General features: G+C 40.4%; 2 protein-coding genes across 3 annotated transcripts in view; both read left to right on the top strand.

The window, feature by feature from the left end:
* Positions 1-12,703: 12,703 nt before the first annotated feature.
* LOC6596332 lies at positions 12,704-13,667 on the top strand. Its single transcript, XM_026987743.1, has one exon. It carries the CDS (start codon positions 12,726-12,728, stop codon positions 13,617-13,619), a length of 894 nt encoding a protein of 297 aa, XP_026843544.1. The 5' UTR covers positions 12,704-12,725; the 3' UTR covers positions 13,620-13,667.
* A 1,582-nt stretch (positions 13,668-15,249) lies between these two features.
* The window catches only part of LOC6596333, a 29,737-nt gene continuing 19,800 nt past the window's right edge, over positions 15,250-25,186 (top strand). For both annotated transcript variants that reach the window (XM_002021435.2, XM_026987601.1), the window contains exons 1-3: positions 15,250-15,497; positions 23,771-24,500; positions 24,933-25,043. In XM_002021435.2, coding sequence (XP_002021471.2) covers positions 24,132-24,500; positions 24,933-25,043 — 480 coding nt within the window. In that variant the 5' untranslated portion in view covers positions 15,250-15,497; positions 23,771-24,131. The remainder of the gene's footprint in view (positions 15,498-23,770; positions 24,501-24,932; positions 25,044-25,186) is intronic.

Consider the following 25,186-nt stretch of genomic DNA (forward strand, 5'->3'; position numbering starts at 1 on the left):
AGACAGAAAATCAGTCTGAGCGTGACGTCGGGCGCTGCGTAGCCACTGCAAATTGATTTGTTCCTTTTGGCTATAAAAATGATCTGATCTGATCCAGATTCAGCAATCTAATAGATATGGTCATTATCTATGATTCTGCGTTTTTAGTTTTCTCAAATCTGCAATATTGTGGATGCAACAGATTTTCGTCCTTTGTGGGGGCGGATGGGGGTGGGGCGAAATTCTGAGATATAAGTTTTATAGTGACATCTTAAAGGAGTGTGTGCACCAAATTTGGTTACTCTAGCCTTAATAGTCTCTGAGATTTGTGGTTGCCTCAGATTTTCGTCCTTTGCGGGGGCGGAAGGGGGTGTGGCGAAATTTGGACAGGAAACGGTCAAGGTCCGATATCACAGGAGTGTGGATACCAAATTTGGTTGCTCTGGCTTTTATAGGTTCTGAGATCCTTGAACTCATATTTTGCAATTGGCAAAACCGACCATGAAACCTGTGTGTTAGAGTGAGACAGAGCGAGAAAGAGTGAAATTGTTTTCGTGATTCTGGCTGTAATAATTATACGATCTGGTTCAGATTTGGCACTCTAGAAGATATAGTCATCTTCTACGATTCTGCGTTTTTAGTTTTCTCGTATCGTCGAAATTGTGGATGCCACAGATTTTCGCCCTTTGTGGGGGCGGAAGTGGGCGGGGCAAAGTTTTGAAATATTTTTGAAGCAGTGACATATCACAGAAGTCTGGATCCAAAACATCGTTGCTCTAGATCTTATAGTCTTTGAGCATTAGGCGCTGAAGGGGACGGACAGACGGACAGACGGACGGACGGACAGACAGACAGGGCTCAATCGACTCGGCTATTGATGCTGATCAAGAATATATATACTTTATAGGGTCGGAAACGATTCCTTCTGGACGTTACACACATCCACTTTTACCACAAATCTAATATACCCCAATACTCATTTTGAGTATCGGGTATAAAAACAAAAAAAGCTCTTATCTGTCATCGTATTGTTTTGGCCTCAATGAGCCATAGACCTCTCCCACAATGAACTCAATATCCTGCCGCATCCATTTCTTTTTATAAAAACTGCAACAAACTGTCCTGCTATCAGCATTCATTTGGTTGGTTCACTCTGTCACTATGATTTTAGTTGGCTATTTTTTTAATTTCATTGATTTTGTTGAAGTGTTTCAAGATCTAAATAGACCTAAATGGAAGGTACGATTGGTAAATGAATGATGGCGCATTGCAGAATTTGTAGATAACATTCCTTTAAATGCTGTGTGGTTTAAGAAAATATTTAATTTGATTTAAACAGTACTTTCTAACTTTCATATAAGACTATCCACATACAATATCAGGTAAGAGCATCAGTCTTTACCCATCGATAAAGTTGCACCTTTCTCACCACCATTCTGATCAATCCCCACCATTCCATTTCCCCCGATTAATTGATTTCGATTGTTTCGTGTCCCGCGGATGGCATCGCAAACTCTCATTTCCATTCAACTTTTTTCCTCGGAATCGACTCAGCATCGCACAAAACTCATAACTGTCATTGTTATTGCTTTCGAGGTGGTCCTATTGTCCGGCAATACTTTGGCTCAAATGAGGCGTAGGCCTCGCCGCCTGATGAACTCCACACAAATTTACGAGAATGCCGGGAAAACCGAAAGAGACGACCGGAAGGAAAAACTTTTTTTCCACAACTATGGTTATCCGTCTGACGATTGTCGGGAAGCCCATTTATCAGGCTGTGCGAAGTCGTTGAATGAAACTGTTTTGCCGCTGAATGAAATTTAGCGTGAAATAATAGTTTTCTCTCGTTTTTTTGCAACAGCTCTAGCCCAGAGCTATATGGGTTTTCCATGAATGCAATTCTTTATGGCAGATCTCTATGAGTGGAGCGAAGCCAGGAAATTGCGGCTCTCTGGGCAATGGAAATTACCTCTCAATCTGGAAAACCTCTTTAAAGTAGAGTAAGTGACTTGAAAAGGGTCTCGGGATAAGCCCGATTGGAACCATCACAATGAAATCAGCGAGAATGCCCAAAAGCCTAAGTAACGGAAAGTGTTTTTCCCCGGGAAAAAGGAGAAAGCCCTGCCACAAAGGGAGCCGAAACACTCACAGATATTGGCCCGGCTAATAACATTATTGAGTAGAAATGGCAGACGGGAAAAAAGTGGTCGACTGCCGGAAGGCATTAGAAACCAATTTACTTGTGTGTGTGTACGTTCCTGGAGAGAGCTATGCAGGACGAGAAAGAAATAATCAAAATCAATTGTGTTGCTTTCACTGGAATAAAGAGAAACCATTCGACCAGAACTTTTAGGCTTAGCAACGTTTCATTTCCTTATTTCCCACTTAAATACGATTTTAATTAGAAACGAAAACTTTGTTTTTCCCTCCGATTACTTTCCTCACTTTCGATCCCCGAAATCAGTGCTTAATTGGCAGCACTTTTAATGCTTGACTTCCCCGTAAACGGGAAAGCAGGCCGCAAAGGTTGCCAACAGAAACCTTCCCCTTGAAGACCATTCCGCTTGGCATCTGTCAAATTAAAGTGCATTTAAACAGTTCAAAGGTCGAGCCGATTCACAGAATCAGCTGCAGACCAAGGCCCATCAGCCTGTCAATGGCAATGATGATGATGGTTTAACCCCTTTATCGATGTGAACTTATAAGGATACTGACAGCTCCCAGGAAACAATGGAAATGCATTTCTGTAAATATGAAAAAACGACCATTCAAAGTTTCATTTAAAAGTTTTTCAACGAATAAAGTTAATCCGGTCGATGTTGTCACTTTAAATCAATATTTTCCATGTAAATGGATGAATTTGTTAATTAACTTGCGTTTATGAGAATTCATATACATAATCGTACATGATAACTATCCGCTCGAGGATACATTCGTACATTGTGCTCCTGTCATTGGTAGTTCTCCTATCAGCGTATCCCCAGCATTTTGCAAATGAGCCCCCGGTCTTATGCTATTATTCTACCATACGAAAACACCCTAGGCTCCTGCTAATTCTTGATACCATATGACAGGCTTTGCCGGCAGTAATGTCAGGTTATCCAGAGCCCCATGGGTAGTCTTGAGGCTCACCGTCAATTATCTGGGTAATTAACGCATTTGAATGGAGTTCCTTGAGGAATTTCAAAATAAACGTTCCCGGCCACATTCTGTATAACATTTTCTCACAAAAAATCGCACTTAAAGGACTTCACATCAGTCTGATTTCGCCCGCACAATTACTGCTCAATTGAACTGCTCAAAACGCGTCATAAAAAACTGTCACCCCAAGGTTCTTCCCATCCTCAGTGCCCTGCCTCTTCTATGATTGATGGGAGGCTGTGGCTGCAAATTATCTCCGCTTTATTGGTTGACCTTTCTACTTTTTTCAAACACAGAGAGCACTCCCACTCCCAACAAAAAATATACTTTGAAAACTTAAATGTCATGAATTCTTTTGGTTCACAAATTAAAAACATTTCATTGGTTGACCTTCTCTTTGGAATAATGACTGTAATTACGCGGCAGACACTTAATTACAAAACCATTTATGCGCAATAGTGTCAAAATTATTTACAGCCTTGCTTTTGCTGCAGCATAAATAATACCATTAATGAGGCGCATAAATAATGCGGTAGATAATTCAAATGTCAAGGAATTTGTTAAGCAAATAAATTACATTTAAGTGGGGAGTTCGCTTCAAACTCTTAAAGGATATATTCAACGAAATTTATTTATTTTCTACAATTAAAAACACTGAATCAGGAGGCCCATTCTGGAAGACCTATTTGCTCGGAGATATATTTTTACACCTCTCTCCCCAAATCCAGATCACTTTCAAGACAATATTTTGCAGCTCCCAAGTCGCCACCAATTTCCAGCACATAAGGCGCCGACAATTTCCATCCGGAATAATTAATGCAATCAAATTACATGCCTTTATTACATTACACCCTTTTACCTTTCACACCTGTTCCAATACATTTCGCCATTGCAAATTATGTGTCTGTATTTACAAAATTAACGTTGGCTATTTAAAATGCAATTTAATTTCTCACAAGGACAATAACAGAGCACGCGTTCAAAGAACAGGACCAAATTATACGGCGTTCTGTGCCGATGCCGTGGCCAAGGCCCCTACCGGAACTGCTGAACATTGCAACGAGAGTCGCATTGCAAATGAATTAAACTTTTTTAGTGCTTCCCATTCTCCATTTTGGGCACTTTTTCTTACATGCAAATTTATTGGTTTTTTTGCCCGTGTGAACTGGGCCACACTTAAATTGAATAAAAATACAAAATAAAATGAATTGGATAAGGGAAAAGAATTGCACATTTTGCCTCGGAATTGGACACATATTACCCTGCTGTTACCCGATCCACACTTTTCGAGGGAAAATATTACAGTTTCCAAGAATTCCCCGAATAAAAGTAGTACCGTTTTCTGAGACAATATTCCCACGAAAACCCAATGCAAATTGTGGTAATGATTAAACATAACGAGAGTGGAAGATTTTAATAGAAACCTGACGAGGAACTCATTTCCCATATCCTAAATCCTAATTATTCATTTATTTTGTTAGCTGACAAATGGATGCACCTCAATTAAGGCAATTAGCTTACATATTTTCCAAGAATTAAGCTGAAAATTAACCTGCATAAATCACAAAAAGTCACAGATATGTTTCTGTGAAATTGCAATTGTAACTCCATGCGGAATTTATGTTTTCTCATCCTCTCAGTGTCCGTATATCCATCAACCTCTAGTACAGGTCTTTGACTTCTTTATGAGGCAAACATGCAGCTTAAAGCACTCAATCGGAATCCCTGGAGCTCTCTGGCAAAAAGCTGTGTCCCAGAAATTCTATCCCAGGTGTATGGAGACGAATATGGGGATTGCTTGCATATCATATGCCAAGTGTGTCAATTAAGTGATCAATAGCATAGACCTATACGATACTTAAGGGGCATACATATATCAAAAAATGTTCTAGGATATTAGCAATGAATCTTATTCACTTAGAAGAAATTTTAACAGTGGAAAAATAGCCACATTTAATATTCTGTTTATGTTTATGCGTGACGCGACATTCTAAATGAAAAATAAATTGCATTCTAAAACTGAAAATAAACTCTTATTGAGTTTACCAATCAAATTGCTCAAAAAACTTGACCAACAGAAATTTATAAAATAAAAGGGGACTTCATTTTCAGCTGCTCCAGAACTGTCTGGCTCTGGCTGTGCCCCCAGCTTTGGCTCGGTCCAAGCTGCCAGTGCAATGCAGATAAACGAAGCTAATTACCAAAAATGTAAAAGTTCTCAAGACACTCTTCAGCTGCATTTCGCCACGTTCCAGTACAGGCGAAACAAACTTTGTCTAGGCTCCTGCTATTAGACAACGATTGGCTCACTGGTATAGGGCTCCATCCTCTCACAATCATAACCATCCTCGACGGCGCGACGCTATTTGTTAATTTTTGTCGGAAACTGGTCGGAAAGTTTTTCGGGGCCAAGCTTGTTTTCGAAATCTCTGTGATATGACCTGCTCATGGCAGCATTTCAGAAAAAAGCTCTTTGAATGGTAGTGATTTGTCTATAGCAGGTTCTCTTCCCTAGCCATATGAAAAAGTGGGATGATTTGCTATTAAAAGATCCTGAATGTTTTCCAAATATGTCGAAGGTGGCAGCTATTCTTCAGTTCCTCAAAAGTTTATCCCCGCTATTCGAGACATGCAATTTGGATTTTTCATGCATCCCAGTCCACACTAATTATAGTCAAAACTTTTTTTCTTTCGGGCTCAAGGAAAAGCTCATTAAAATCACCCAAGACTGGCGTTAAGCGGACCTGCATTACTTTTTTGTCTCTGTCAAACGACAAAGTTGAAGCGCCAAAAACTTTCGCACACCTTCTGACGTGGCAGGCCTGCTGCTACAGCGAAGGGATAAAAACCAGGACGGGTAAAAAACGGACATTTCCACATGACTAGGGCCATACAGAGATGCAAGCAGCAGCTGTGCAGGATACTAAGGCGAAGAAGGGCGAAAAGTTTTAAACGCAGTTTGATGTCTTACACAAGCCGGAGTAGTCGAGTGATTCGACAATAATATACCTATTACCCAGTTGAAGGTTTTGAGGATCTATAAAAATAAACGTTTTGGTGGTATGGCCTAAGCTCCCCTGGTGGAGGGGCTCCGCAGTTACCACGGCACTAATATTTCTAAATTTCTGTATTTTTAATATTTCTGTATATAGTATATAGTGTATTGCAGCTGTTGCATCATAGATCTATTCAAAAGTATATGTTAAGTGTGATTTATTGATCATGAATATACAATATAGTGTGTATGGAATCGGGGGTCCTTTCTTTGCACAAATACAATACGATACATACCTTTTAGTAGCTGTTTCAAATGTTGAGTACCGGATATAAAAATGTGCAACATTTTGTTGTGCATACTTCAGCAAGGGCCCCAGCCGGTGTTGTATCCTCCACTCAAAGCTGCTTTCGTTTAGCCTGCTGTCCTCAATCTGTTAGTCCTCTTATGGCTGACACTGTGTTCCTTTGGTCGAAAAAGTTTCGAAGGTTCCTTGCTTTTGCCATGTAAAGTACAGAACGTGTCTTTGGCACGTGACAGTGCGGTTGGTCAAAGAAACTGATGGACTTGACTGCCCCCGGACTTGAGTGCACATAAGCTTTAAAGCTGTCCATATTCCTATGGCCAACAAGATGCGGACACAATAAACTAAGTGGCTTAAATATTTTGGTGTCCCTGGTGTCAGGGCGAAGACCAACTAGTTATGGCAACAGTTGGAAGCTCCTTCTGCTGTTTGGGAGGAATACTTATCCCTAACATCTCAATAGCCTTTTGTGCTTTGGCACTTCGTTGTAATTTCGACTGCATAAGAAGAAATTTTCGAAACAAACTTTTGCCATATCCCCACACAGAAGAACACCCTCAGCTGCTTAGGGCGAACAAAATGTTTGTTGAATTTTTTCCCTTACCGGGTGCTGGCTGTGGCTGCTGCTTTTGCTACTAAGGAAAATTGCTTGTTGCAAGAGCTTTTTGCATTTTCATTAATTTATTGGGAAAACTCATCGCCTGCCACAGCCTTGGTTCCGTTCGCTCCTTTCGTCCGCAACGACAGGACTAAGCAACACCCAAAGTGCGGCAAGCAATACAATCTGGCGATTGCCCGACACCATGGAAATGTGTATCCTTCTAGCTATTAGCATTAATATTTCAGTGCCTTCGGTTGCTGTTGCTCTCTGCGCCTTCCAGTGCCCTCTAGTCTCTGTACCCCAGCCCCGTGGTCTGCCCATTTTTGAGCTATGCGATGGCATTTTTTGGTATCGTAACAACCCAAATTTCCTTGCTGTCAGCTGCTGCCAGATTTACGTGTTGTTATTGTGGCAGGACCAGCAGCAGCAGAAGACGGAGAAGGAAAAAAAACGTACTCCTCGGACTCATGTACACACTCATCTTCTCGCCTGGACTTTTTTCATAAACAAGTTTCGGATCGGTAAGAGGAAGGGTACGAAAGAACGAAGCACCAAGCAGGAGACTATAATACCCCTAATGATCACAATCGGACAACTTGAACAGGTAGCTTGATGGCAAACAAGATAGAAATTCTAGCCTCAGAGGCTATTAATAAGACATATCATACCATATGGTTTTATAATAAAGAAACTCAATATCCCTGTAGTTTTTTTGGGTTCTCCAAAGGATCCAATAAACAATAAACTGATTACCGGGTATCCCATAGTCCAAATATCACACTTAACGTTGCTGCTTTATTTTTCCAGCATCCCATGGAGGTGTGTAGGTGTGGAATAGGACTCGACTGGGTCGGGGTTATAAATTTACTTGAATAGTTATAGTAGTGATTTCTCTCCCCCTGCCCCAGTGGCACAGCTGATGAGAATTGCCGAGCTGCCTGTACGGCTTCAAATGCAACTTACTTTCCATTGTTGTTTTCGCAATTGCTGTTGCTGAGTATGTACAAAAGTTGTTCTGAATTTATTATGAGTGCTGTAGTTGCTGCTGCATAAATTATTGTTTTTCATTTATAAAACTGCTCCTAGCCCTCCTCAAGTACAATTGACATATGCTCGCCCCACCATGAAACCCTCCATGAAGCTGTTTTTGTGCCCCTTGATATAATTTGAGCCTGTTGTTCTTTAAGCGTAAAGCTTTACTATTTTTCTTCAAGAGTAAATGTTCGTTTGCGTTCATTTCCGTTTCAATTTGAACTTAATTGAAACTCATGTGTCAGTTTTCAGGGGAAATCTAATCTATTGTACAGATTTCTGCAGTAAGCAGACGAACTCTTGCTGCATTATACATTGTACATGCATATAGACAGCTACTTCCATATAAAGGAAAAGTTTCTGGATGAAGGAAGAGGAGCAACCTGGAAAATTGTTAACCCTCTTGCGATTCCCTGACTCTTACTTGCAATTTGCATAAACCAAACAGTAAGAAATTGTAGTGCTGGCATCAAGCCCCCAGTTGATGGAGTTGCTCCAATCAATTACAAGTTAATTACTTTCCGAGAGACCACCGCAGAAGTGGATGCAGTAGCCAAAGAGATTTTCTCATTTCCGTTGGGAATATTAAACACTTTTTTTAATGGAAAACGTTCGACTAAAACGAAAGACAAGACATTTTTCAATCAAAACCAGTTTAGTCTGAGTCTTTCATAGTACAAAAAGTACAGTCAGATGCTTACCTGTCAGCTTTAAAGCTGCAAAATTCGAATGTCAGGTTGGCAGCACCACTACTACGGGTGGGCGAATGCGGACGACGGAAATTCTCAGCGTCGGTTGGAATCCCGTCATGGAATGTAGGTATTTTTATCTTAAACATAGTTCGCTTCGAATACTTAATGAGTAGGTCTTCTCATCTGCTCATTTATTCATCATCATTCGTTCAACAAAACAACATGATTCTGTGAGTGGTTTTACGTTTCACCTTTCAAAGCAGGACTCAACTTTTGTCCAACTTTTTTTGTTTACAGGAGTGAGAAACTGTTTTTCATTAAGCAAAACCAAAAAGGGGCAACGGCAAACAAATGAATAACACAATTAGCAGTGGGAATGAAAATGAAGTAAGAAAAGTAAGCCAAATTAAAAATTGAAGTGTGCAACAAAGGAACCCACAGCAACAGAAACAGAATGGGAGGCCGACTCGAGTAGACCACAAAAAAGAGGCGTCTCCCGTTTTGTAGGGCGCCAGCACATATAAAATTCCCTCACAATGTTACCCCACGGCACGATACACACAGTGCAAATAATAATTTGCATGTTAAGCTGCGCCGAAAATAAAGTGCAAACGAACTTGCAGTTGGCATAAAATAGTCATAAACGGAATCCACTCAGCCTTCTGGGGCCTGCTCCATTCTCCATTCTCGATTCTCGATTCTGCCACTGCCTGTAGCTGCTGCATGGTGCTTCCGGATACCGCCGGCCATGGTGGAGGCAACAAAGTATCGCATCGGTAATTTCATTTTCTATTTGCATACATACACACACCAGCACACACAGCTGCACACTCACTCACACAGATACTGATTGAGGCACAGGCATACGCATGCACAAATTAAAAATGCATTAAAGTCAAATTGCAGTGCAGCAAACGGGCATACATATATGGTACCTACTCGTATGGACAGTGTGTGTCAGGGATGTAAGTACCGCTTTCTCATATTCATGAGAAAATATCAGTAACACAGTGTCGAGCTTGCATTAACCTATTTCTATATATCAAATATCGTATTATTTAAAAAATACTAGCATTTATAGATACTTCATCTTCAAATTGTACATTTTTTCTTTCACCAGAAAGGTTTTAAAGGTTTGAGTGAATATAGATTCTGCTTTATAACTAATTGCGGAATTCATTAATTTCAATATACCAACTCCACTGCCTTACAATTCTGAAACGCACTGCCAAATGCCATTAAGTTGCATGTCAAAAAGTTTTTACAGCTCTTTTGATATATTTACGTACATTTAGGGGAAGCCTACGACTTGTATCTTGAGAGTGACATCCATTAACAGAGGCATCATCTGGGTGGTTGGGACCATGGTCGTAACTTGCCTGGTTGTTATTTTTTCATTAATATTCATTTAAAAGCTTAGCAGTCGTTGGATGATGATAAATCCGTGGAGTGGCTTTTTGGGCAAGACCCCTAGAATACAATATTTATTTTACCACATTTACGGATTTCTACAGAAATTTCTTTATCAAAATAATTAAACATGAAGTGTTATCAAACACGTTAAACTAATTTAAAAATTTGTTGAATATTTTTTATTTGAAAACCATTAACGTTGTTTTCCTGTCTTCGAGCTTCATATTTATACGTATCCATCTACAAGTACTCCACCATTCCCGCAGTTTCCAAATCGCTCGGTTATCCATTCCATATACTAGCATATCTCCCATCAAAGCTCAGAAAGTGAAGTGAAAAGTGAAACAGGCAGACAAAAACAGACACAAATTAATTTCAGCTGTCAACGGCTAGATAGAACATTTTCGGTGACTAGGCCAGGAACTCGGAGGGGCACCTGTTTAAGTTGTAGTCCTTGACGTGGTGGAAATTATCAACTCATTTGTCAGTCGTCGCACCAAAGTGGAAAATGAATTGCGCGGCCTTGTGCTTGTGAGTTGATTATTCTGTTGTGGTTTCGAGTGTGTGTGTCAGAAGACCACTTAAAGTTATAACTAGGCTGGGGTGCCTTTGCCGTGGAATTGCCAACATTGCCACAAAGTCACGCACAACGGGCAACAAGACGTGTTTGTTGGCCCTTTTATCGTATCGTAGCCGGAGTCTGGTTTGTTTGTTTGTTTGTTTGCTCTACGCGGCCCTTGTTTGACACAAGCCATTTGTCAACTCATTATTGGCCCTGCCTGCCGCTGCTACAGCCGCGAAGGTACTGCTAATTGAAAACGTGTTTCAAGGTTAATTCTCTTGAAGTTTTCCCTTTTTTTTTGCGGGGAATCACAACCCTGACTGAAGCAATGAGAGCATTGCTCTATTGTCCTCGTTCTGTTAGTTGCAATATTTAAGCCGCATTGCGCTTCTGTTAGAATGAACAATTTCTTAGGAGTATTCAGCATTTCAATTCATTGAAGTTAATATATTATAAATTACTATTGTAGTATTTAATGGGCATTAATCATGACAAGAATTCCCTTAGGTACCCAGAACTGAATCTGATATCGACATAGTCCCCCAAGGCAAGAGTTTTAAAAACAACTATCCGTTGAATTATTTTTAATGGATTTTATTCGGAGGTTTATTCTTCGTTTCTTTTTTTGCAACCCGGCTTTTTCAGCTGATGGTTTCTTTTTTTGCCTTCACTTGAAAACAATGTATATAAAGGGTGCCATTTCATTTAAAATGCAATCCACAATCGCCAAGAATGACCCAACCAAAGTTCAGAGCCAACTAAGCCGAACCTTGACGACGAACTGTTGTTCTCCCCGAGTCCTAAAATCTGTGCACACATAAAACTCGAGCAAACACAGCTTGAGATTCTTTATTTTTGGGCTATAAAACTTCCAGTCGAAATAAAAGGGTCAACATTGTGATTTTATGTACGGAGACGAGCCCTGGAAGCCGTTTCCGTTTCTTTCTGCACTTGCCTTTCCGGACGGATGAGGGCTTTTGGCCAACGAACTACATCTTACTTAGCGCAGAGACACACACACACACACACAGTGAAGTGTAACATGATATGTTGACATGAGTGGGTGTGTATCTGTGTGAGTGTGAGTTCATGTGTGGGTGAGTGCGTAATTCAATAGCAATCCCAAGTATTTGAAGTTCTTTGGTGCGTAAAGATGCTGGGCCAACACTCCCTACACACAGCCCAGCCCTTCGTCTGCATCCATCTTTCAACCTCGCTCTTAGTGTCAGTCATGGTGGATTAAGCAATTGAAATTGGATTAGACATAGACCACCCCGCACTGCCGCTCGCCCTCTGTCAAACAACTTCAATTTGCATGTGCTGGTAATCCCGGTATCTGAGCCATCCCACTGACAAGTATTTTCCAAGGATTATACAGCTGTTAACCCCACTCTGTGGCCGCACTGCAACTACATCACTTTGGATGCACGGTTAGGTAAATACTCGCTCTTCACACGCTCTTTGGCAGCTGGAAAATAAATTAATGCTGCCTCTTAAGTTCAATTCTTTAAATAATGCAACAGCATTCATCGATTTGTCTTCAGAGGGATGACTCCAGGTGGACGTTACTCCAAGATGTTGACAAAGTTAGGAAAGTAAGTCAAAATTTGTGCACTTTGCTTTAGCCTTGGGCACTCCGTACCTTACTGAAAACTGAAACCATTCCCAGCCCCTTGAACGCGTTTAAAAAGTTCTGGAACAAAAACATTTAACTTTTCAACCTAAAAAAGTAAAAGTACGAAAACTTTTCGAAACTGCATTTGCTGGCTATCATCAGCCCACGTATCGATAGCCACAAGAGAGCAAACATTATCGCAGACAAAGACAAAGATTGGAGCTGATTGAGGTCCCTGTATTCCCTTCTTGAGAAAACAGTTATAATAGGACTTTACTCGGGCAAAGAAAGGGAAATTTCAATGGGAACTTAGTAGTTTAGAAATTTAGACAGGAACCGAAAACACATTTCGAAACCTCCACATTTTTTGGAATCTACAAAATTATAGATAATGTGCGCCTGCTGCCATAGTAGCTGTTATGGCTGCTGCTTTCCTCCCCGCTGCAGGGATACCAAGTTGATAGTTATCAGCAAGCACCGCATCTGCACTCCCAAGAAGAAAGAAAAATGTAATTGTCATCGGCATCGTTGCCTCCTGGTGGCACTGGCGTACCTCTTCCGCTGCTCCCATGTCTCCATGCTGTCCATGCTCTGGCGAATGGCGTGCAACGCGGGCCAGCCACTGAGAGGATTCTCGCGAGACGCGGCCTGGAGTGTGATGCAGGGGGTGAGGGCGCCATTTACCGAAGTGAATGACCAAGAGATCTACGACAGTTTCTACGATCGCTGCGGAATGACCATCGATCCATTTGACCCGGACAACACCTACAAGCTGCTGCGCCTGATGTTCATCAACACGGCCCTAGGCCCGGATCAGCGGATGGGTCTCATGCGCATGCTGGAAAAGCTGAATGAGTGCTCCTTCCGGCAGGTCAATCTGGACCTGCTTCTGCAAACGCTCGCCTCCATCAGCATTGACGAATTCGTCTACAGCCTCATCCATCAGCACAAGCTAAACGCCGGCAATGCCAAGCTATCCAAGGATCTGTCGCAGCTCTACGAACGCGTGGGCACCACCAATAAGAACGCCATCATACGAAACCGCAATCGCCGTGACAGAGGGAAGGTCGACGTGGCTATGGGTGTCGACCCTGTGAAGGGGGCATCCGACATGTCTCGCAACACCATAGTATACTGCATCCCTGGCTCAAGGGATACCAGCGCTGAACAATCGCCTTCAAATCCCAGTGGCTGCCTGCGGTACGCCCCAAGGGGGAAGGACAAGCGGCGGAAAAATAACAGCAACGGACGAATGCTAAGTGGCCGCACGGGCACAGATCCATAATTTTGTATAATCCATAATCGTATATATAAAAATGGAGTGCAAAATTTATGTGATTTGGCTCAAATTTTGTTTCAGTGTTGGAAAACCCACCGGGATAGAGGGTACGAATGAGAGCATATGTACGTTCACTAGAGCGAGCAAATTCAGCACAAATACTTTCCATCATATACCACACTCATCCACAACTTTGCAGTCTACAGATTTTATAGAGTCTGCTAATTGGTGTACTGCCTGTACACCTTAAGGGCTAACTTACACCTGAAACACACAGAATTTCATTAATTTAAAAGTCGGCCAGGCGTTGCACATATCCCACACTGCAACAGATGGCCGGTCAGAGCCAGAGCATATTTTATAAATAAGTAAAATGAATTCTCTCCAAACATTTAAACTTACCAAACATCAGCAGCAGCAGCAGCAGCAAAAGGCAAAAGGCAAAGGCGGCCACCGCTGGACATAATAAAATTGTGTAGAAATATAAAATTTAAGCTACTACTTAAAACTTTTGCCTTTTGCATGAAAACTTTTTCCGGCACAAAATTCCGAATGACCTCAAAAATTCTTGGCCAAGACCGATATATATGTGTGTGGGTCCTTTCTGCTTGAGCGTTAAGTTCTGCTGACCCAACGGCAAAGTTGGAGGGCGGGCTCAATGAAATTTTCAAATTGATTTCGTTAATTTGTTGTGGGAACTTTTTCTCGTGGCCCAGACATTAATTTCGCATTTAAATACGAATTTCTCCAGCTTCAACCCAAGCACGGGTGCTATTTTCCCAAACATCTAACACAAACCGCTGTCATAAACATTTTTCACAGCCAAAAGGAGACAAACAAAGGCCAGACGAGAGCATTGCCAGACATTTGACAACGCCGCTGAACAAACAAAGATATCAGTTGCCATGGGATATTGCGGGGACTGAGATACGCTAGGGGGTCATTTACCATACTGGCACTCCCCCACATACCCATCAACCAGATGAGTTCTCATTTGTACGTATGGCATACTTCTAGGTGTCACCCAGCATATGAGGCTGGGTAATTAAAGCAATGCAATGTGAAATTTTGAATGGTTTCCCTGTACATCTCTACAGCTCCTGCCTTTTATTTATATTATATATGGCTGTTGTGCTAGTTCCACACAAGCGAACCACCGGCAAACATGTTCTGTTGGAACATCGAGCATGTTCGATGGTAGCTTGCTCTAACAGAATACACAAGAAATTTCCCGCTATTATTATATTTTGGGAGCTCTGTTCGCTGTTAGGGCTTCGGAGCCTTTAAACAGCTTTTAATATGTCCCCCGAAGAGGGTCCGCACTTCAGTTCGTCGTGGATTCTGTGAGAGTGCGGTTTAGGGAGCGGATATATCAGAACGGTTTTGTTAAGTTAAATATTTGAATCGGCAATTGATGTAGCAATATTTAAGAATACGTTTTAGAAAAACAAATTAAATATTACCAACAAAATTTTAAAAATTTACGAAAAATTCACTAAAGGAATAATAATGATTTAACATCATCCAAAAGTGAGAATTAAATGTTATGTGACCCAAAACATCAATGAGGAATGATCTCAAAATCGAAATTATTGAAGTCTCTATCAGTTCCCTCCATTATCTTAATGGAAAGTGAGTTTGAAATCCTAATTCTCCGCACAACAATTGATGTATGCAAAGAATACCACACCCAAAGCCCTGCCCGTGCGGATTTCTATTTGTATTTATTGAATATCGAATACAGCTGTCAGCGGCAGCAGCGGAGCTGAGTTTGGCGATTTCTTAACAAAAAATCAATATATATGAATTTCAATTGCTGAAAATGTTCCTCAACTGGCATAAATAAGTAGTATCGCATATGGTTCCGCCCGACTTACTGCGCCAGTAAGTATGCAACGTTCGATTAACTTGTAATTTCCGAATTCCCACACACTCTCCCAAATGAGGAAGATGTTTCTTTCTTTATACACTTTGCAGAGGGTATTGCAATAATATTGCAACGAATATAAGTCCGATGTGTAACTATTTATTTATTTTTTCTATGGCCTTTCCCGCAAAGTCGAACCTATCCCAAGACAATTTTGTATAAAGACTTCCATTCTAAATAGGAAGCTGTTTTTTAGGAATCGAACAATAGGAATCAGTAAATGTTTTGTTTTAAGTCTGATAACTTTATAATAACTTTGCAATATTATCGTCAATACAATGCCACTTTCGGCCCTTTGCAGAATGTTTAAACATAAATATATTATTGTACACTCATTCACTCATGTAACAAAACCGATCTCTAAAGAAATCACATAAAGTAGACAAGTTATGACTGTACGGGTGTAAACAGAGATCTGTAACCCATAAATACGACAACAAAACACAAGTGGAGAAAAGACTTAACAAATGCGGTCCTAAAATAAAACTAATGTAAGCATGTACTCAAATAGACAACCTCAGTAAAGTGTATCCTCTGCGTACGAGGTCGTAGGTAGGTCCAACGATAATTATAGACTACCAAATTGTACCTCCTACCTCAAAAGTCTAGACTTTTCTTTTAAGGTCTTAACAACGATTTCGTTTATTGTATCTGAAAGAGTGTCTACGCAATCGGTTAACCAATCATCTTGTTTTTGGTTGAAATTCACGCGATAAAAGAACCCAAAAATTTCCAATCGACAAACAAAAGCAGTGCACCCTATCTGGGAAACCAGCTCTCCTGCTGTGCCTCTCGAAAACGATGCATAATTTATGACTTTCTGTCGACTTTCCACGTAGCCGTTACCGTTAACCGGTAATGTCGATAATGTTGGGTGCCTCATTGCCTCCGATTGCCAATATGTGCCCGATACTTGTTCGCCGCGTCACTACAGGCTTTTTCGTATATATCCCTGAGCGTTTATTTGCAGTTTTCGGTGTTGTTGCTCGACCGTATTAAATCTTTTTCCTGTTGTTGCGATTGCCGTTGGCTTATAGTGTCCACTTCCGCTCGCAAAATGAAGCTCGGACATTGGATCTCATTTACTTATGGCTGTTAAACAATAATTCATTTTCAATTAATGCAATGAATTAAGTTGAGTTGAGTGCGAGTACTTCTTTGTTTGTGTCCAGGATTGTGTCACATTTGAGTACATGTACAAATGTCCCACGGAAAGTAATTAATTGATTAAACTCAGTTAAGTTCGACTACCAACTGGAGGAGTCTCGGATACAAAAGATACAGCCCAAATAAAACCATCATCAGTTTTTCAAGTTTCATTTGATACCTTGGATTAATTTTGATACCATTTTAGTAGACGATGGATCTTCTCCCTATAAAAATCACTGAAACTCATACGATCAAAAACAAATATAATAATCCTTCTACCCCCAATGCTCAATCTATTCCATGGATTGCCTACCCTCAATAACCCTCAAAAAAGATGTGCCCCAGCGAAAACTAATTTCCATATGCCAAAGCCATCTGCACCGATCCCAGATGCATTTGCATAAACACATCCGCCAGAGCGGAAAAACCCATCATCAATTTGACAATTGTCTTGGCAATGCAGTTGGCAAATTTCTGGCCAAAGAGATTGATGATGATGCCAAAATACTTTCAGACTTTGAGCCGATTTTCTAGACTTTTTTTACGGCTGCCATAAAAAGTGACGGATAAGAAATTTGCATGGCTTGGGCTTGGGTTTCATTGCGGTTGCCTGGTCGTGGGCCTGGTCGATGCGGTGATTCTAATAAATTATCTGATACAACAACAATTTAAAAGTCATTAAATAAATTTTGTTGTCGCTGGCATTGTATTAATTTCGAGAGGACTCACTTTCATGGGTGGGTGGGATGCTGGAGGAAGCGGACATCTCGCTCACACAATTTAGAGCTGACCCAAATGCATTTTTTTATGGTCTAGAATCGAAAGTCAAAGTAATTTAATTTCGGTTTCTCTTTTGCGCCACTTTTATAGCACACGCAGAGCCATGGCGTTGACAGTTTTCTTGGCGCTTTTTTATTTCATTTTTCCACTTTTTTACCCTATATTTGTGGTCTGAAAAGGTATACTGTAGTTCTGAATGTGTATGTAACAGGCAGAAAGAATAGGTATGCTTTTATGTGATGGCGGATAATCATTACAAGGCAGAATAAGGAAGGCATGTTCCCAGGTGATCCTCTTTCGATAAGGACCTGTCGTCCGTGTGCCCAGTAATAAAAACTGAGAATGGAACCTAGAGTTTTATAGAAGCATATCATTTTGGAAGCTCATGTAAATCCTCAATAGGATCTAAACAGCAAGTATCTCTTTGTCGAGTCACTTCACCACAACTTTTGCGTTTTTGTGCAATTCTGTTGTACTTTTAAGCTGTTTCTAGTACAAATCGTCAGCCAGGCAGAAAAGTTGACAGCCATGCTGGAAAATGTACCATAGATGGGTCGGTGTCCTCCTGCGAGGGTCCAGAGCTTAGGGGCCAGAAAAAAATCGAGTGAAAAGTGCTTTTTTAACTTTGCCTTCATTAAAACCTTACAAATGGCGGCAAGTTAACAAGCCCAGAGACAATTTCAATGTAATTTGAAAGGCACTTTTATTAGCGCACTTTCCCCCAGTTCAAATCGCAGACAAAAGCGTAAAAAATGCTAATTAAATCTAATGTAAATGCTGATTGTCCAACGCAGCAGGAGGAAAATCTACTGAAAGTGAGGAAAATTACACAAAAGTTGTATTTAATTTGAGCACTTTGACAGTGCAAAGAGTTGAAATGATGGAATAAATTGCTTCGCTGGAAGAAAGGCTGATAACTTTGCATTATTTCATTTCTTTTGTATACATTTTTAGTGTCCCAAGCAGGTTACTTAGTACAAGTTTACTGGAGTCCATGGCTTGAAGATTAAACATTTGAATGAAAAATCATTTCCCTAGAATTTCCCTTAACTCTTTCATCTTTGACACACAGTACGTGGCTTTTTCAAACGTTGCCCCGTCAAATAATTCTAACTCATAAATGTCTGTCATATCGGATACACAATCAACAGGTCAACAAACATTAGTCTCTTGCTATCCTATACCTTCAAACATTTTTCCCTCATGTATAGCCATCCCAATGAAAAGGAATATAACACTACTCCTAAAAACATTTCATTTACATCGGATTTATCCTACAACAGAAAATCCAGAAAAATAATACATATGAACCATCTCTCGACACAAAAACAAACCGATCTTTAGATTTCTTATCAGTTTCCGTTTCCACATCTCCTAACATCAAATAATGCCCAAATAAATCCGTTTTCATAAGTAAATATATAAATATCCCACACATCATTTACTGGATAAAACTTACGACCCTCCGCCAAATGCAATAAAGTGATAAATATGAAAAATCAATGATTTTGTTGTAAATATCTTTAGATAGTGGAAGAACCGCGCCAATAAATAACTGCAGAGTAGAATAAAAAGCAAAAATATAATTGATTTTAAATCCGATGGGGGAAAAAGAGGGGAAAACAGCTGCAGAAAACACAAATGCGAGCAAAGTGAAAGCAAACAAACTGCAAGCCGATAAAATCAAATGCTAATGGAAAACGGGAAAAACAATCAAATCCATTCGAATTGGAGGAATTGAAATTATAAATTTGAATAAATTTAACTTTATAGTAGAACCTAAAGTATCTGATTAACAAACGAGAACTTTAATCACAGAAAATGTGGAAATATTTTAAATTAAAGAGCAGGAAGGAGATTTTTTGGATTTCCAGTTACAATGACTCCAGTTTCCGTATTTAATACTAATCAGAAAATATTAGAAAAGAATCATAATTTTCCTGTAGCATACTAATCAACTAAAACGCAACAAAAAAATATATCAAAAGCTATATTGAAAGTGAGAGCTATGTAGGCAAAGAAAATATTATTTAAGCTTTAATCAAGCTGAAGGTGATAGAATTTTAAAGAAATTCTTCCAACCCGATTTGCGGTCCCCGTTTTGTTGGAACAACGCTTAGCCAAGAACAACGGAAATTCGTAGCCACTTTGCTGTTTGCTGGTTTTTGTTGTTTGTTTGTTGGCTACATTTTTCCAACTTCTGCCCCTACCACAGCTTCCTTTGTTGCCAGTGTTGCTGCTGCTTGTTGACAACAGCGACAACGACAGCGACATCAGTTTATTTTTTATCAGCTTTATGCTAATAGATTTGAGGACACTTGCAGCAGCTGCTGCCTGTACCCAACCCACTGTCGACCGGGACTTGTTTGGAATGTAGCCAAAGTTCGGATTGGTCTTAAAATATGCAAAGCATTCGAGAGTTTCACAACCAAGCTGAAAATATTTTAGATTATTGAAGATGATTATTAACAGTGGTTAAAATTCCATTCACTCAATCGCATGCCATGGCACACTGTGACCAATTGAAACCTTTTGTGGTGGACTAACACAGCAGGCTGCCATCTGCAACTGCATCTGTATCTCTCTAATTCTACTATTAATAATGGAGCTTGTCGAGGGGGAAGGAGGAAATGCCCAGCCAAGGAGCGATGGCTATGAAAGGAACAACAAGTGCAGCAATCAGCAATTTTTGCGGTCATGCCATTGAGTAAAAAAAAACAAAATTATGGAAAACAAAAACAAACAACCATGGGGTTGATTGAGGGAATTTGAACTTTCCTAGTAATTGAACTTCATTTAATATTCGTTTACAGTATGCGTATGCCATTCAAACCCCTCTCACGGGCTCGACCTTTTTCGAATATCTTTATCGTTTTCAATATAATTGATTGCCTTTTTTCTCAGTATATACTTATGAGTATTGCTTTTATTTTTCCGCTCTTGAGCATAAAAGTGAAGACAAGGCATCAGTAATGGGCATTAAAACGGAACAAAATGTGTCAGCCTGATGGATATTTCCCTGCCTCTCTGTCTACCATATCTTTCACTTCCACTAAGGCACTTTTCCTGCCTCTACATCTACTATGTCCCACCCTTCTCCTGAGGCACTCAATATCGTCCATAAAAAAAGAAGAACTTGCGTTGTCAATATTAAAATTGAAAATATTTCATTGCCAGGCTTCCGCATAGATTTGATCCTACAGTCTGTCGACATGATTGGAATTATAATAAGCTTCTCTGCCAAAAAAAAGAATAAGAAAGAAAGATTTATTTCTTTCTCTTCTTTGTCTATAGCCTTGGATACCCAACAATGTGGGGCTGTCCAGAAAGATGTGGGCGGGGCAGGCATAACATGTAGTTAACTTCGTACAAGTTTTTGTCGAATACGAGTATGTGTTCCTATCATAAGTTTTGTGTGTGTTCCGCCTTTGTTGCGCTCACTTGAGCTTGAAACTCGTCATGTACGGCTGCCCCAAAAAGTAGGCAACACAAAATGTATATATGTACGTATGCATGCAGATAAGGCAAGAGCCGGTCTCACACAAACAAACACATAGCACTGCACACATAGATACACCAGAAACCATGCAGATATACCACACAAATAGACCACACACAAATTTATGTTTATGTAAAAGAAAAGCAGGAAAGATGAACAAGTTTAATATGCCGAAGTTTGTATATCCTATCAAATCTGTGCCTTAAGTCCATAAATCTCTTTACTGATGTCTTGCGCAACTGATTGCTAAAAAATCAACAAAATATACATATACACATATATGTATAAGATATATTCCTTCAGCAGAAACATGCTAAAGTATTCTAATTCTGATACCAGTTTTCCAGATTAAATAGTCTTGAATATACAATCAATGGCAGAAATGTGATTTGGTAATCAGATCATATTATCGATGTTTTAAAAACCGTTTACAAATGTATAATACTGTTTTATTGACATCTTAAAAAAAAACAGAGAAAGTATTTACTACATTCAGAGCGGAATAGATTCGGGTCTTGTGTTGAATATACTCTGAGTGTTAAGCTCGTTTTGAACATGCTTTTTGATAGATTGTCCAATGTGACCCAATCTTGCCGAGTTTTCTGAAGAAAAGATAGCCATCAAAAATACCCAAATTAAAATTATTTAATTTTGAAAATACTTTCTATTCGTTGCAAATATTTAATCAAAATCACATTACCTTCTTTAAGGGTATTCAAATGTAATGCAAATGAAAGCAGCATGAGATATATTTTTGTGCCAATTCTTGTTTGAGCATTTTTTTGGCACATTCCCCCTTTCAGATTTCCTCTTGAATTGTAATTTCACAACTGTTGACTGGATTATGTAGTTTTGGGGGTTCCTTGTAACATATACATTACCATATGTGAAATTTGGGATGTAAATGTGGCTTGTCCAACATGCGTTTTCCCCTAAAAATTATTTTAAACGATTATTGGCGAATGATTCCTATTTTAAGCTCATTCGTGATTCACTTTGACTATTTGCCAATCGACTATATTCATTCCATATAGATGGACAGCCGAAAGGATACTCTCGTATTTGTTGAACCACTAAGCCTGTAATCCCTTTTCTGTTTCGACTGGGATTGTAAATTATGTAAATAACAAATCCAAACAAAAATCCAAATACAAATAGTAGGTATGCAAAAGGTAAGGAGACTCTCATCAACAGATGAAGCACCCATGAATCTGGTCTCCTTAATTGGCAATTTGTGACTGACGCAACATGCGACGCCTTGGTATGGGTCTGTAACTGAAGTTGGAATGAAGCTGAGGCTGTGAAAGAAAATACTTCTTAAGGAGATGAAAAGAGCATTGTGTAAAGCACCAGTCCCTGACATGGCATTGATTTCTGCTTCTGGCATTGCCATCAATTGATGCCACTTCGGTTGGGAAATTCGAAAGTTCGAGTGAATGGGGGGCACGGCAACTGTTGAATTTTGGCTGACAAAAGCCATGACTCAAAGATGATGACGAGCCGGAATTAGGTTAATATAAATTGGATTTGCTTGCTTATTTCCATAAGCAGTTGCCAGACAGGTGCTGGAGTGCACTCTCAACAGCAACTTCCTTTTAATCACAATCCACGTCCGTATTTCAGGCGCTGCCTTGTGCGTTTCATGTACATATTTGCATATATTTATTATTTAATGGATATTTCATACGTATCAAGCTGCAATCTGCCTCTGCCGAGCTATTGTTATCTTTTGTACTTGGCAAATCTCCTTTCAAGCCGCCTGCCACAGTTTTCTTATTTCCTTAACGGACTGCCTTGAAAAATCCGCGCACGTGGAAATCCCTTCATAATATGGGAAAAAGTTTTTTCGACACAGCCTGCAGAGAATACACGAATTCTTAATACCGTTTTTGGATTTGGGTCTGTCTGCTTTAAGGCTTTTTCAGGGAAGGATAAATCTGTTCATTTGATGCCATGATTGAACAAAAAAACGAAGGTGTAAAGATCAAAAATTTAATGCAAGAAATTATTATTTTCAAGCTAATGAGACTCTTTATTGAATTCGTGAATGCGTGGAGAAATCCATTAAATTCATGAAAAATAATGTATTTTTTTGAATTTATATTCATGAGTATCAACATTATTGAATGCTTTCGACACCTAACCGGAAGGCCACCATAAATCAATATGCATACGCAGCCAATATGGATATATTATTACATACTTACAGCAAATGTACATTTGCTCTCGATTAAGTTCAGAGTTCATCTTTAATAGCCACAAAACCAAAGAACAAAGGTCCATTCGCCTCTTTTACTCTATACAAGAAGAAATCCAGGCCAAAAATGTTTATTCATGGATAACCTTGAACCAATCTATACATCATTGATGATTTTTTTGGTATTTGGGGGTCTGAACGCGTCTATACATCAATTCTGATTTCGGTTGCTGGTTGGGTCTTAACGCATCTGCAGTGATTTAATGATTGCCATCGACCCAAGTAATGGGCAACCGTCCTTTTCCTTCCCATCCGGACGTTTCGGTTACGCCCTTATTGACGATGCGCACATGTCTATGGGCTGATGAGTAGCAAGTGGGAAGTGGGCCCAAAGGGATAATAACCGTAACCATAACGCCCACACATAGACACACTTTCACTGAGGCAGCTATAGGAGGAGGCCAGTGATTTAAGCACTTGTTCGAGAGCAACACGGCGTATGAGTAATGTGCTGCGATGGACCGAAAAGTTAACTTGTTGACGCTGCTTGTGCCTAGAGTATTAGCCCGACGCAATTTCTGATTTGCCTCTTTTTTCTGTTGCAGGCATTGAAAAAGCCCCAAGAGCCGGTGTGGAAATTGGAAAATCGAGAAACGATATACGGAATGAAGTGTCAACTAAGCCTACCCCAAAGGACTAAAACGGAATACGAGAGTCGTTTGGTCAGTGCGCGCCAGCCGAGCCTCTAATCCCAAACGAAATTGACGTTTGATTGGAGGAAAATCAACCGCACTGTCACCTACGTGTCCAGCCATGAGGAAGGGTAACTTTTCACCTGCCCGATCCATGCTCATGCATTAAACGAGGACAGGAGTCCGTCCGAAGGACACACCACCCCAGAAGCAGCCAACCCACACAGCCCCCACACACATGACCGCGTCAGGAGCGGCTGCCCGAACGTGACACATGGCGATGTACTTTTATGCCAGTAAGATATCTGCCATCGCCTGCGGCATGCGCTGCAAGCAGACTGTGCTGCAAAAATCGCGCGGCCAGCGGGATCGCGACAAATGCCGCCATCGTCGGCGTCGTCGCTGCCGCCACCCCAGCAGCAGCAGCAGCTCCGACAGCGACGACTGCTGCCTGGAGAACGAGCCGGTTGCATCTCTCGAGGCGGCAAATGGTGGCATTTTCTCTCTGGATGCCGGCAATCTGACAGCGGAGACAGCTTTCCTTGCCGCTGGCCCCGGGGGCCTGGGCATACGCTACAGGCGGCGACACAGCGCGGAGCAGTTGAGTGCATATGACTTGGAAATGGGGTTTCAGCAAATCGAGGTGAGTGATTACTACAGTGCATTCCGCATACTCGTATCCAATCATTTTTCATTCATGACATTCGATTGTGTTCCGGAAAGCTCTTGCACCCCAACAGCAACTCGCAAGCAGTTGTGGAAGCTCTTTAAATCTATTTTGTTAGTTTTTTACATTAAAGCATACATTTCAAGTGTTTCAAAGCATAACTCATTAATTTATTCCCCCAAATAAACGACAGGACCTCTGGTTTGCCCCCCATAGATATATTACAATTTTAGCTATAAACTCTGCAATAGAGTGTGTGTTCTGCATCTCACGTAGTTGTTTTCCAAGTAAAATACACACACAATTTCTGTATATTGCGAACTCTGGAGCACCTATGAACCTACATATATCCACATTTTGAGGACGGACCCTTTATTATCCATTAATTTGCACTTTGTTTGTCCGCAGCTTGCCGCAAAATCGGTTGGGCACAACCGTGTGGGTGTCGGGGACGATGTCGTCCAGTACGATGTGCCCAAAAATCCGCACAAACGCAGCCAATGTGATATTAATTTTGAGGTACGCTCAGCGGTAATTAAGCAAAATGTTTTGCCAAATGGCAATTTAATAATAATTTTCAGTTTTTTCTGTGCCAGACCCAGCATTTGATTAGCCATGTAAATTGGTTTGATTTTAATTTACATTTACCCTGGCTTTTCCCG

This window comes from Drosophila persimilis, unplaced genomic scaffold (genome assembly GCF_003286085.1).
Source record: "Drosophila persimilis strain 14011-0111.01,24,50 unplaced genomic scaffold, DperRS2 tig00000124-arrow-pilon, whole genome shotgun sequence".
Lineage (NCBI taxonomy): Eukaryota > Metazoa > Arthropoda > Insecta > Diptera > Drosophilidae > Drosophila > Drosophila persimilis.